Source organism: Arachis ipaensis, chromosome B5 (genome assembly GCF_059453495.1).
Source record: "Arachis ipaensis isolate K30076 ecotype BB chromosome B5, ASM5945349v1, whole genome shotgun sequence".
Taxonomy (NCBI): domain Eukaryota; kingdom Viridiplantae; phylum Streptophyta; class Magnoliopsida; order Fabales; family Fabaceae; genus Arachis; species Arachis ipaensis.
The window spans coordinates 155,185,265-155,200,043 of record NC_142440.1 but is presented as its reverse complement, the minus strand read 5'-3'; the positions used below and the strand labels follow the sequence as shown (position 1 = coordinate 155,200,043).

Genomic DNA, 14,779 nt, shown 5'->3' with positions numbered 1-14,779 from the left:
ATATACAGATTCATATACCCTCTCATTTGAAGGGTGAGTTTCTATTCAGTTTTGTTTTGTTTGCTTACATTTTCTCTTTGCTCCTATCAGTGCTTATCACATATAGGGTTTGTCACACAAATAAAAACTTCCATCTTGCTAAGCTTAATAAACAAGTTATTGCCCTACAGACAATACTAAGATTTTGCACTAAAATATGCCTTTGGTAACATTATAATTAGTTTCCATAATCACCCTAGCTGGAAGGGAAGCCTTGAAGCAACAGTTGAGCTTCAATGTCGTGAGTTCAAGCCGTGAAGTCAGCCATTGACGCAATTGTTAGGTTAGGCCGCCTACATTATCGGATAGAAATGGCAGAAAATGGCAGTTTCTGCTGTTGACAAGTTGGTTAAAAAAGGCGTTAAGTTAGTTGACAACTGTAAGTCAATGCAGCAGATGTCAGTGCAGTTAGTGTAGCTGTTTTATAAGATTTCACAATGAGTAAATGCCCAAAATGGTTCCTGAATATCAAATTGGTATTTAATTTAGTCCTTGATTTTTGTAAATGACCAACTAAATCCCTTAAATTCAGAAACGTGCATCTCCGTTAGTCCCTCGCAGAAGTGCCGTCTAAACGTTGCTGATGTGGAACGTTAACTGCCATGTGGGCATTCCAGCTGTATACTGATGTGTGCTGATGTGTGCCAAGGTTGAATTTGATTCAAATTGGTATATGGAATTGCCTAATATTACCCAAATTAGTCCATTTCAATTATAAAACCCTAATTGTCTTCCCTTCTTCAAACTGTATGCTATGTTCTTCTGTTCTTCGAGTCTACTTCTCTTCTTCGAGTCTCCTTCTCTTCTTCGACCTCTCTTCTTCGCCCTAAAACCCAAATTGATTTCTTGTCTATGTGAGTGATGATGGGTGGTGGCGAGAGAAGCCAAAGTAGCTCAAGTAGGAACAAGTCTGCAGGCAGACCTTATGGCAACAAAGGAATGCGCAATAGGGGAGGTAAGAACGCTGTTTTCTGTAATTGCGGGCTTCGAACGGTGATGAAGTACTCAACAATGGCTGAAAATCCTGGTAGACCATTTTATGGTTGTCCCAACTATGAGGTAAGGTTATGGCTATGAAGAAAATGTTAAGATGGTTTGAGTTTGAGTTTGGATTCACCTGCATTTTTTACTTTGCAGTATGGAATTCATTGTAATTTTTTTCGCTGGGCTGATGGATGTGAAGAATAAGTTTGTGCAACACCCATTCCACTAGAAGTTTTGCATGAGTTAAGTTGGAGGATGACAAGCTTGGAGAGTGATGTTAAGACCGTGAAGATGATGACAATGGTGCTGCTGGCTTTTGTAGTTACTTTTGGTGTGTGTTTAGGTTTTAGTTTGTTGGGGTTTATATTCAACAAATGATGATTATGTTATGAAATTTTAAGTGGTATGTAATGTCTTGATGAAGATGGAATGAAATGAAATGAAACACTAATTTGACATGAGTTCAACTCTTGATGCTGCACTTATTCTGCTAAAATTGTGTTCAACTAAACCAGAAAGAGATAAATCATAACATGAACTAAACCAAAAACTTCATTAATTTAACATAACTAATTCTGGAATATGGAACAAGTGTTGTTTATACTAAAGCACATTGTGCATAACATACTATCACAACCCAAAACATCATAGGCCATAACAACATTCAAAGGCCATGCATACAGGTTTCAAAGGTTACATTACAAAAAGACAGGATTGTTTAACCATAGCATTCAACTACAACAACATAAACTCAAAAAGCCACTACACTTTGTGCTAGTTAGACATTTTTTCTTGGTGGGTTGAATCTTGGAGTTGGAACAAATTTCAAGAAAGAGGCCAGTTTTTCAGAGGTTGCTGCACTAGCTCCTTGAATAGTCTCTCTTGAAATCTCAGTTGGATGTGGAGCAGCTGCAGCAGTAGCAGCAGTGGATGAAGTTGTCCTCTTGACAGGGAGTTTGTCTATGCGTCTCTCACTTTTAGTTCTCAGATGTCCTTTCTTGGCATTCTTTATAGTCTTTGCAGCCTATGATATCAATAACAACAATAATCATATTAGCTGACCAAAAACATATCCTCTCAAGTTAACAAGAAAATGGATTTGTTTGTTTCCTGATTTATTAACTCAAGCTCTAATTTTGATTAATGTTTTTAATACTATTATTACCTGAGTTGCAGGTTCTTGTCCTCCTTCAGCACCAACCTCACATTCTTCAATAACAACCTCACCTTCGTTACCTTTAGAACCAGTGTCACCCTTATTTGCACCATCTTCTGCAGCCTTTGTAGCAGCTGCTAGCTCATCAGCCTTTTGTTTCTTTGCTATTCTACAGCTCCTTGTTATGTGACCAACATCTCCACATGTCCCGCAGGTGAATTTGCCATATTTTCTCTTCAATTTTGTTACAGTGCGCTCTTGGCTCCCCCGAAAAGGTGCCTCATGTGCATCTTTTTTTCTTGCATAATGTGATGGCCTGCCACGAGGTTTGCTCCTTACAAGTGGTAAACAATGGAGGTATTCTGATGTTTCCCACAACTGTTGGCCTCTTACCGGGTTGATATGGTATTCATAAGTCTTGTTGTATGAGCCCATTGTTAGCCATGCATGGACATAATTCTCGGGTCTACCATTCATGACTGAAATTGCAGCTATTGCATGACGACAAGGTAACCCTAGCACATAATAAATTTGAGTAACTAAGTGTGTTGATAGGTATACTACCGTGCAATTACAAAAAAAAAAAATAAAATATAACTTACCCGATAACTGCCAAGACCTACAGCTACATGTTTGGTTTCCCAAATCAACCACCACATTATGTGGTTCACCATGCACTTCAAACATGACTTCAGCCACATCTCCAGACCACATTGGTGTATGATACCTACTGTAATGCCTTTCCTTTGCAAGTCTACTTTGTTGAATCGGAGGTAAGTGTCCCACATGGCTAGAGAGTTTCAGTTTGTTCATTGCCATGCTAGTCATGGCATACCTCCTAACCTCCTCCAGTAAAGTCAAGACGGGCTTGCATCTGTATGGTTTGGTGGCAGCGTTGAACACCTCATACATGTTGTTGCAGACATTGTCAACCTTTGGAAAGTCCTTGTAGTGAGCCCTGGTCCATGCCTGCCTAGGAAACTTGTCTAAATATGCCCACGCCTTCTCATTCACCCTCTTTATAGACTGCATATGTCCGTTGAATTCCTGGACAGTCATTGCTCTAACACACTTCCAAAGCAAACTCTTCAAGTGTGAGTCCTTCCATTGTTTCTGAAAGTTTTGCCAAAGGTGCCATGCACAGAAGCGGTGATGCGCACCTGGCATAACCTCACGCAATGCTGGAATTAAACCCTACAAGATAACAAAATAGTCACTTAAAAACATGAGCAAATAACAAATTTTTGATTTTTACGAGTTATATAATAATAAATTGAAAAACAGGGTCTAATTTGAACTTATGCGCTTAAGGATTCTTAAATTCTGCAATTGGAATAACAATAGTAGACTAAATGAAGTTGATTGCATAAAAAATCCAGCAAGGCTAATCAAGTTTTTAACCAAGTTTCTATACTATACAAATCCAGCAAGGCTAGTACAAATCCAGCAAGGCTAGTACAATGCTATTTGAAACAAATTGAAATTAAAATGAATTATTTTGTTCTGAATCAATTATTAATATACAAAATAGTCCTTCGAATTTTGTTCATTAATTCAAAATGGTCCTTAAAATCATATAACGTGCCTCTAATTGAAGCATATAGGTTACCTTCTGCATGTCAGAGATGAAGCACCAATCATGCTCTGTCTGATCTCCAATGTCTTCATGCAAGAGCTCCAAGAATCACTTCCAGTTGTCTTTGTTCTCAACATGAACAATTGCCCATGCAATTGGGTACACATGATTATTCGCGTTCTGACCCATGGCACACAGCAGCCATCCTCCATAATAGGTCTTCAAAAAAGCCCCATCAAGTCCTATCAAGGGTCTACAGCCACCCACAAAACCTTTCTTGCATCCATGCAAACAGACATAAAACCTTTCAAATACACCTTCTCCATTAGGCATTGGACTAACACCTAACTTGACAGTTGAAACCGGATTAGATCTCAACAGCTCCTCTGCATAATCTCTGAGTTTAGCATATTCTGTAGCTTCATCACCCCTCACTATTTTTCTTGCATCACCCAAAGCTCTTGTAATTGTAGTCCTAAACAGTTGTATTCCAGTTTTTGCTTTAAAGTAATTAAAAACCTCACAGTGTCTAAATGTTGGGAGCTTCCTAACCTTTTTAACAAGTACATCAATTACCCAAGACCTAGTTGCACATCTATTCTTGAAAGTTCTCTCACATGTTTGATCATCATTAAAGGTCTTAATCTGCCAACATCCATTCGGTTTGCTATAAGAACAAAACACCATCCAGGGACAATCTTCATTCTTGCATACCACCCTACATCTAGTAGTATCATTTTTCTTGTACCTTACACTCCTACCCTCTTGTAATGTATAATTTCTAACCCCTTTCTTAAAAGCATCCCTAGTGGTAAACTCCATACCTAGCTCTAATCTCACATGTCCAAACTTGGCAGTATCATTGAAGATGGGATTCACAGCTGGGTCTACTTCATCCTCAAAGTCTGGTGGAGTCTTCAGTTCATCAGATTTTCAGCTATCATCAGAAAAAGACACTGCCATACAGATTCATGCATTACATCACCAACAGAAAAAGAATAAAATCAATACATATGCACATTAATTGTAATATACGTTATACAAGTTTTCTTCTTTCTCATCATCATCTACCTCCTTCTCATAATCAGATGCATCCATTGAAGGGGGACGAGAAGTATCTTCATCATTAATAACCTTTTTCTTGCCTTTGTCATTGTCACTGCCAGTCTTCCTTTTTCTCCTATCGCTGGTAGGACCAACATCATCATTGTTGTCACTGCTTGAGTCCACAGAGTCAAGTGGCATGTGTGGCTTGTATAAACTGTCCTCTACAGACTCATAAGAATCAGATGAGCTATCAACATTCAAGTGAACTGGCTCCTTGCTTGCTTGTTTCCTCCAGCCTTGTGATCTTGTGATATACCTTCTAGACATTTTTGTAGATGTATTGAATTTAAAGTTAATAGGCTTGGATTGTTTCTTTGATGCGCTGTCTTTTTTTATTTGTGCATTGTTGGTTGAGGGAGTGGGTTGAGAGCAAACTTTCTGAGATATGAGTTTAGATGTAATGGAATTTGGTTGGGATAGAGATTTAGAGGACTTCGCCTGTGAACATGATTTGTGGACATTAAAATTGAGGGCAGTTGATTTTCGTGGAATGAGATTGGAGGGAGTGGGCTAAGGGGCAGTGGGCTTGGGAACAATGGGCTTGGAGGCAGTGAGCTAGGGGGCAATGGGCTTGGGAGCAATGGGCTATGTCACAGTGGGTTGGGGGCAGTGGGCTTGGGAACAATGGACTTGGAGGCAATGGGCTGGGGGCAATGGACTTGGGAGCAATGGGTTGTGTCACAGTGGGCTGGGGGCAGTGGGCTTGGGAGTAATGGGCTTGGAGGCAGTAGGCTGGGGGGCAGTGGGTTGGGGGGCAGTGGGTAGGGGACAGTGGACTTGGTGCAGTGGATTTCAGTTCAACTGGGATAAAGGTAATTGGTTCTTTAAGTTGACTTAATATTGTGCTGGTTTTCTTCACAGATTCAACACCTTCTACTCTATCTTCTTCCATGCCTTCCATTCTGACCTTCTGGCCTTTAGCATGATCCTCGTCAGACAACTCCATTACATCAATTATATCCGGAATCGAAGGTCCGTGCTCAAAATAGATGTGGATGACGTTGTTATTCTCATGGCAGTGCTTGATCATACTAACAAGGTCCTGGTCCACTTGCAATCTCCTAAGACCAAACTCCAACCCATCTTTAGGGTCCAAAAACCAACATGCTTCAGCCTTAGCATACCCCAATTCTCTATAATAACCTGTTACCGCAAACATGTCAAGATAGTCTTCATCGACTCCAACCCATTCATCATACAAGTCAGACGTGTAGATAAAATTTCCACCAGGATCTGTCTCAAACGTTCCACCATGGTGGAAAACAAGTTTCAATCAATCAGGCATCTTAAGTTTACAGCACAATGCACAAAACAGACAGGATTAATCATTTTGTCGCAAAACGGTATATTGCAAAAAACTAGAAATCAACTATATTTATAATAAGAATGCATATATTTACTTCCTATTGACTATAACTTAAACCAGATTATGATTTATGTGGTTACAAATTTCATATTAGAAACCCTAAACCCTAACATTTGCGCCATCAACAACCACAACATTCTAAACCACTCCCTTACATATACAACAACGCATTCACACATAAGTATCAAGAACCTTCAATGAAATACAAAAAATGAAAGAGAATGATCAACTTGAACTGTTACCTCTCACCGTCGGCAGTGTACGAAGGTGATGCTTCGTCGATAACTCCTTCACTGACCGGAGAGAACAACTTCTACGAATGATCCTCGGCGAGCAAACGTGAGTGGGAAGTATGGGAGAATGAACGGACAGAGAAGAAGACAAAGCTTTTCTGAAGTTTTGGTGGGAAACGTTGAAGTGGAAGGGGGGACCAACAAGAATTGTTTATTCAAAGGGGGAGAAGATGTTATTTGAAACGACGTCGTTTTACACAGTTAGGGCATCCACTCCTTCAACGACGTCATTTAATGGAATGCCCACATGGTAGTTAACGTTCCACATCAGCAACGTTTAGACGGCACTTCTGCGAGGGACTAACGGAGACGCACGTTTCTGAATTTAAGGGATTTATTTGGTCATTTACAAAAATCAAGGACTAAATTGAATACCGATTTGAAATTCAGGGACCATTTTGGGCATTTACTAATTGATGAGAATGATGATTTCTTACTATTAACTCGACATTATTCTCCTACTATATATAACAATTAAGTAATGATCGATTTCAATCAATAAAACAACAAAACTTGCATTATTTTATGTGAAGAGCAACCTCTATATGGTAATTACATTATTATCTATAGCAGAATGTCTTTAATTTCTATGAGACTCAATGCACTGATTTAGATAGTCTCCAAAGAAGACAACAATTTGTGATCCATGGAGCAGTCAGCAAGGATTGTGAAATTATTATCCTATAGGCTTAACACTGTCCGAAAGGAAAACATGATTTAGTGAACTTAATATAGAAATTAAAATTTATGTCATGTACTTATTGCTCTAAGACAAAACCAAACTCCCCTTGCTAATCTTGTACAGCTGACTGTACAACAATCTTTATAAATTTTTCTCCAAACTCTGACCATTCAGCTTTGATTTTTTCCCGGTTTACCTTTGCCAAGTCATGCTCATGTTGCAAATGCGGTACTTCCTCCTTCTTCATGTCCATTCGAGCTTTGAGTGCCTTTTCTTCCACATTGACATCTCTCTTTCTCTTTCGAGTCGTATTCTGTTCTTTTTGAGAAGTTATGATGTTAGCATTCATAATTCTGATTTGCTTTTCTAGATCCTCTTTCATTTCCTCCAAACATACCAACTTTTGCCTTAGCACTTTTTCTGTTGCCTCCGTGTCAGGGAACTGATTCTTGTTATTTTCAAGGTCAGTTTTTAAGTTATCAGCTCTCTACAGTTATAAAGCAGTGGAATCAATTTTCATATTTGCTTCAATGTAGCTACTACTACAATGTGCAAACACAGTTGAAGTTTCAAATATCAATGCTCTCATTGCTCCTGATAAACCATCATTAGTAGACAAACTGGAGAGATAATCTAAGCTGGTTTTCATGATGCTGCAATGTTGACCATCCCAGAACACTGAAGCATCATTATTATTGATAGTGAAGTCTAGTACTATTTATCATGGAAGACCAAATAGTTATATCTTTATTTGCCACTTTTTCAAATACTTCTTTGGCTTTCTTGATGTTTCCTGATGGTATTCAGTGGTTAAGAGAAGAGAGTTGAATCTTAGCCCCTTTTTGTTGAGTATTACTTTCTGCCCTTTGAAATAGCTATAGGATATTTTTCTTATTTTTGTCTCGTACCTAGCCAAGAGACATTTTCATTTTGTCTCGTAACCAGATAGAAGATATTTTTCAATTTTGTCTCCTATGCAACGGAACCAGAAATGGAGTAGAAGAGAGAGAGAATCACACCAAGAAGTATCCTAGTTCAGCTGCTAAGTGCAGTGCAGCCTACATCTAGTCTCCATCACAACAATGATGGAATTTCACTATAATCATCTTGATTACAAACACCAATTCTCCCTAGGAACTACTCTTCCTATCCGGGACAAGTCCAGAATCTATTCTCAATCCTGAACTTGACTTAGTCACCTACCAATCTTTCAACTGCTAAGTGCTAACCCAACTTGTAAGGAGATTCCCACAGAATCATGATACACAACACAGATGTACAAAGGACCTCTAAGACATCTATGACTTTTTCTTTAATTTTGTATCCTCTGCCTTTTTTTGCTCATTGGCTTTTTTTTTACAAACCTCACACTGTTTGCCTTTTTCACCATGAGACTCAAGACAGACAAAACTAAAGAAAATACAAAATGAAACACATTGAAGGAGAAGAACTTCTGTTAGCTTTGGGTAGCTATGAGAACTTTGTGCTTTACTTTCTTTCTCCTTGTCTCAAGCCTTGGCCGTTTACCCTTATTATAGAAGGGGAAGCTTCCAAAGTTAAAACCGGTCCAACCGAGCCAACTTCTTCTTCTTCAATATCAAAACCGATTCGGACAGAGAGAAGAGAGGAAACTGAACGCAAAAACCAACATGCAATTACCTCTCTCTCATCCCTTCTCATCAAGCTTCATCAATCTGAGCTTTCCATCTTGACTTGGTCCTCAAGAAGGATTTTTGATCCTTGATGAACACTTGATCCTTGACAGCTCCATCTGCTCCACCTCTGCTTCTTCCTCCACGTAGTTACAGTAGCTACCTTCTGTGATGGATGAACAAAAAGTAGAGACAAGCTTCACCTAAGGGATCTTCTTCTATGACCGAATTAGATCAGATCTTCTACCATTTCTAGGCATGGTGATTTTGAGGCTTCTTCACCACATCTAACCATTAGTGGTAAAGATCTCAGCCATGCCATACTGTAGATCTTCCTTTTGCAAGGGTCATCATCACCTTAGCCGCTTGCTTGTGCATAGCTTCACTGCTACTGTACTTCTTCTCTGATAGCTTACTTCTTCTTCTTTCCTGTGACATGACCGAAAACTAGAGAGAGAAGAGAGAGAGAGGATTGAAAAGCTTTCAATGAATTTGATGAATCAAATTAAAATGAGTAAAATCCCCACTCCCCATGCTTAATAACGTGTGAGAACAATAAAAGCCATCAAATCACTTGCACTTTCTCTTTCATGTTACCGAGGTAATTAAAGCTAGTTCATAAAATTTGAATTCTATCAAAGAGGAGAGTGGATATCCGAACTCAATCAAGCACTACCCCTTTCCTTCTTTCTTTTCAATTCGGACCAAGGTTTGTTGGGCTTGCAACAAACATTAAATATGGGCTTGCACAACAATATCCTGGCTCAAACAACATAATAATTCAGCCGCACATCACATAGCAATTTTTTGCCCAAAGCTAAATATTAACATCATATTGGGCTTGTTTAATTTTCAGCCCAGCCACAAAATCTCCACAATAACAAAATTATTAATCAACTAATGTGAATTAAAATTCAATTTAATAATTTTGCCATTAATTATTTTTAACAATGTTTGATCATCATCAAAATAATTTTGGAGTTTTTCAAACTCATCACTTCCATACATGGAGTACATGTGTATGAGAGATGTTTGGACTTGTAGATCAAATTCCAATCCATTTAGAGAAATATAATCTTCCATCTCTTGTGCTACGCTAATTGATCCTAAATCAGCACAAGCCGATAAAACAGTGGCAGCGACTAGTCCATCTGGTCTAAAATCTGTCCGTACAAGCCTTCTAAACAAATGCAATACCTCCAATGGGTGATCCGAATGGGCATATCCTGCAATCATTGATGTCCATGAGAAAATGCTCTTTTTTGATAATCAAATCAAATATCCTTCTAGCAGAGGCAAGGTCAATGACTTTTGCATACATAGTTATTAGCAAAATTTCAATAGACTCCTCTTTATCGCATTCACATTTGAGTACAAAAATAACCTGAGAATACACAAGTCCAAGTTTAAATAATGAACAATTATCCGATTTGTTTTCATTATTACTTCAGATATCCAAAATTGATTCCTGTGATATAATTTCTTTTTAACACCAAGAGTCGTATCGTATTTTTTAAAATATGAAACATAATTGACCATTTCAAAATATTAGAATGAAATACAAATTGACTTATCAAATCAATTTCAACTACCAACATGAATATTAAAATTAGTTTTCATCTTAGAAAGTGTACATACTCTTCCCATACCCCCATTTAAGTACATCTTACATTTAAATTTGTATATTTACTAATCAATTAATTTCTTTTGTGAAAGAGAGGAGGCTTTCTTTGTAAATCCATGTACCAAACATTCTTGTTTTGATATTAATATTGTGGATTACTTTTCCCGTGATGACATCAAAAGAAGCTAATTCATTGCTGTCGTCTCCGATATAAAATATTACATCACATTTGTTGCCCATTCTCATTGGACAACGAAAGTCTAATAGAAAGGGTCCAAGTGTGAAAAGCTTTACCCAAGATTCCTTCACACCAACTTCACCCAAAAGGGATATTTCAATGCGATTATACTGAGCAAAAGAGGAAATCAGAGTAACAGATTCGTTGAGCACTACCAAAGTTCTGATAAGACTATCATCATTTTCTTGCAGCCAAACAATTGATGTGGTTCGAAATGTTTCAGTGCTGAGGTTAAATGACACAAGTACTTGTTCTTCGAGGTCATTCGTGTCAAACTCGCGACCCCACCAGTGGCATACTCCATTCAAGTACGCTATAGAAGCTTTATCTACATTTTCTTTCTTAGTTATTTCAAGATCAAGTTTCTTCCAACAATTACTTTTTAGACTATAAATTTGCCAAATTGTTAGAACAGGCTCTTCTAATACCATTGGATCATAAATATAATATACACATTGAATTACTTTATAATCATCATTCACATTATCATAACCAAATCCATGAACACTTACATGCCGACTATAGCCAGGCTCATCATCAGTAATACCCGGAGGAATAATTTTATGCTCGTCGGTTTTGGGATTCCAAAGTCCTATTATTACATCAGGACATGGTCGTGTATAGTGACATATAATGCCATTAACACATTCTAGAACCTGGCCGGGACCATAGCTCTCAGACAGAGTTGGCAAAACTAATGTAACCATGTTTTCATATCTCTCTCCAGAAAGTAAATGCACATTATTTTCACTATCGACGTTTATACCCCTTTGGTAAAATAATCTCCATAGAAGGAGAGACGATGAGTGAGCAGTTTTAGATTTTAAATTCTCGTAGTACATGCTCTTAAAATGAGGATTCTCAAGTAAATTTAGCCAAGACTTTCGCACGCAGCTAAATCGCTTCAAGGATTTAACGGATAATTTTGCTAGAATTTCCAGTGCAAGATCATTAGGAATTTGATCGTTATGGTTTGCCATTTGCATTGAAAAAAAATGATGGAAACAAATAGAGATTAAGGTCTTGTGCTTGTGCTGTACCTTTTAAAATGTAACGAACAATAAATTAGATTCCAACATAAAGTTTTGAAAAATTTCAATGGTATTACGTTTTTCTAGCTCTATTTGTTTCTCTCCTAATCAAGATCTCTAATATATAGGACTAAACATCAAACCAATCAAATTGATTGATTGGAAATATATATAGCAAATCTAAATAGAAGAAGAAAAAAAAAGGGAAGCCGATATAAATTGTAAATTGTAAGTACTTGAATTGCATTTGCAATCACAAACATAAATGTATAATTATTATTTATTAGGTGTAGTTTATTTTTAACCAATACTAGATTCTACTGGTTTAAAAAGAAATAAGCATTTTAAACTGAAAATAACTACTTATCATTATTTGTTTTACTTTGTTGAAAAAAAAATAAAAAAAATTTTAAAAGTGAAATTAAAACATATAATTTGAAAAAATAACAAATTAAATCAAATAAAAATAAAAGAGATGTATTTTCTATTTATTTAATTGAAAGAATCATAGTCCCGTGAATAATGAAACCAAGGTTGGCACAGGCCTTTGGGAGCAAAGGGTAAGTGAAGGTGTTCCCATGCCCACCAGTGTGTGAAACCATGGAAGTGTATATGTTTAAGGTTTGAGTAAAGAACCCAGTATTAGTAGAATCTCGAATCAAGTTTCATAGGTAAAGGGGGCTTTTTGAAACTGCTAAGTAATGCAGAACGCACTGCCATTTGAATAATGGACAATTATCTGATTTGTTTTCATTACTACCTTAGATATCTGAAATTGATTCTGTGATATAATTGAGGGTTTACACCGTAAGATAATTAAATTACACCAATGTCCTAAGTGAATTAGTTTACATACATGTCCTAAAATAAATTTATATAAATCGAATCAATTGAATTCAATTTATACTCTTTCAATGTAAATCAACTAAAGTAAATTTATAATTTACTATATATATGTTATATCAATCTTGATTCGATTTACTTGTATATGTAATAAATTGAATCTAGTTTATTGGATTTAGTACTACTACATAGTAATATAGTATTAACATTTTTGTCAATAAAAAAATACTCTCATTTCAATTCAAATAAAATATAAAAAAAATCACAATGAATAAGAATAGAAATTTAACTTTTGTATTTTACTATTTTAGCTCAAATTCCAAAAAAAAAAATACTTTTTTTATTTAAATTTATAAATGAAAACAGAACTTACAAATTTAAGGGTACAATTTGGCTCAATTAAAAATTAGAGAGCTATATTGAATTGGAAGTCAAATTTAATCTTGAGTATTAACTCGAAGTTGTGGCTTTGATTTTTCAGAGCATAAGGTTATCAAAACAATAAATTTTATACTTAATTTCACAAATTAAATGATAATTTAATTGATATAGTATTTTAATTATTTCTCAACTTACATATTATATAAATATAATTGGTCATTATATCTTGTATAACTATCTGTTACTTCTGACCCTGAAAAAATTATAGTTTTAACTCCTATACCATTTTAGAAAGTTATATTTTATATTAATTTTTTCAACATCAATAATCCCAGTAATAATTTTTTGAGGAATGCTAGGGGGCCAGCAATATTTGGGATTTATAGCCATCAATGAGACTTTTAATGGTGTGAGATTAATGTGAGATTTCATCCAATGACTCACTCTTCTTTGATGGTTACATGCTGGCCAGAATTTGATAAAATTGCTGGCCCCTAGACTTTTCCTAATTTTTTAGATGTTAACGAGTCAAATGATAATTTTTAATAAACTTTTAAAAATCATTTAATGTTCCGTTTTACACCTATCAGTTTATAAAAATATAAATTTTTTGAAATTTGAACTAAAACACAAAAGTTGGATTTCTATTCTTATTCGTTTTGATTTTTCTTTATATTTTACTATGATTATCTTGCTTATTTTATTTTACTAGTTACAAATTGTTCTATTGTACTTATCACTTGTAGGTTGGACAGTGAAATGAAATGTCCAATAAGACAGAAATTGCAGAGCTGAAATTATTTTTTGAAGTGGAAACAGGATGTACTCTTTTTCTTTATATTTTCAAAACTGAGATGCAAAAGAATGGTTTAGTACTAGTTCAGCTTATTTGAAATAGTTTGCTTTTCGGTTTTTGAAGTTGTGAAATTATTATCCTACAGGCTTAGCACTATCTGAATGGAAAACATATGATATAGTGAACTTAATAGAAATTAAAATTTTTGTCATGTACTTGTTACTTAAGGACAAAACCAAACTCCTCTTGCTTCAATATAGCTACTACTACAATGTGCAAACACAGTTGAAGCTTCAGATATCAATGCTCTCATTGCACCTGATAAACCATCATTAGCAGACAAACTGGAGAGATAATCTAATCTGGTTTCTGCAATGTTGAGCATCCAAGAACACTGAAGCATCATTATTATTGGTGATGAAGTCTAGTGCTATTTTCAGTGCTTCCATGGTCTCTTCATTTGGAGAAAATTAAATAACATTGGTCTCAGCATCAAGAGAAGCATAGAATCCTTCCATTTCTAGATCATCAGCATCATCATCTGTCGTCGTTGGCAACACAGTGCAACATGTTTTGTGATGAAATTCTTCTCTAATAGCCATTCCACCTAATGAAGAGGGAAATAATGGAGCTTGAAGGTTTTGTGTCTCGGCTAGAGCTGGAAGTGAGTCAAGCCAGCTCATGAGCTAACTCGAGCTCAACTCGTTAATAGCTCGATAAGCTAAGCTCGTGAGCTAGTGAGCCAAGCTTGAGCTTGGATAAGCTCAGCTCATTAGCTCATGAGCTGACTCGATTATATATATATATATATATATATATATATATATATATATATATGCATTTAATCTATATTTTTAATATTATATATATACATATGAAATAGTAATATATAATTATATATATATTAATGATCTTAATTATTTAAAATTTTATATTTATTTTTTACATATAATTTTGATGTAGGACATAAATAAAAAATTTATAATTTATTGATAGATAACAATATATAAA

The 14,779-nt window shown here is 35.8% G+C and overlaps 2 protein-coding genes across 2 annotated transcripts; both read right to left on the bottom strand.

Moving 5' to 3' along the window:
- Positions 1-7,312: 7,312 nt before the first annotated feature.
- LOC148566317 (uncharacterized) lies at positions 7,313-7,852 on the bottom strand. Its single transcript, XM_088488020.1, is given in 1 exon segment — positions 7,313-7,852. A coding segment is annotated over 1 exon segment (540 nt).
- A 2,696-nt stretch (positions 7,853-10,548) lies between these two features.
- Positions 10,549-11,697, bottom strand: LOC148566316 (F-box/kelch-repeat protein At3g06240-like). The gene has a single exon (XM_088488015.1). The coding sequence runs from the start codon at positions 11,695-11,697 to the stop codon at positions 10,549-10,551; it is 1,149 nt and encodes a 382-aa protein (XP_088344141.1).
- Between the last annotated feature and the right edge of the window lie 3,082 nt (positions 11,698-14,779).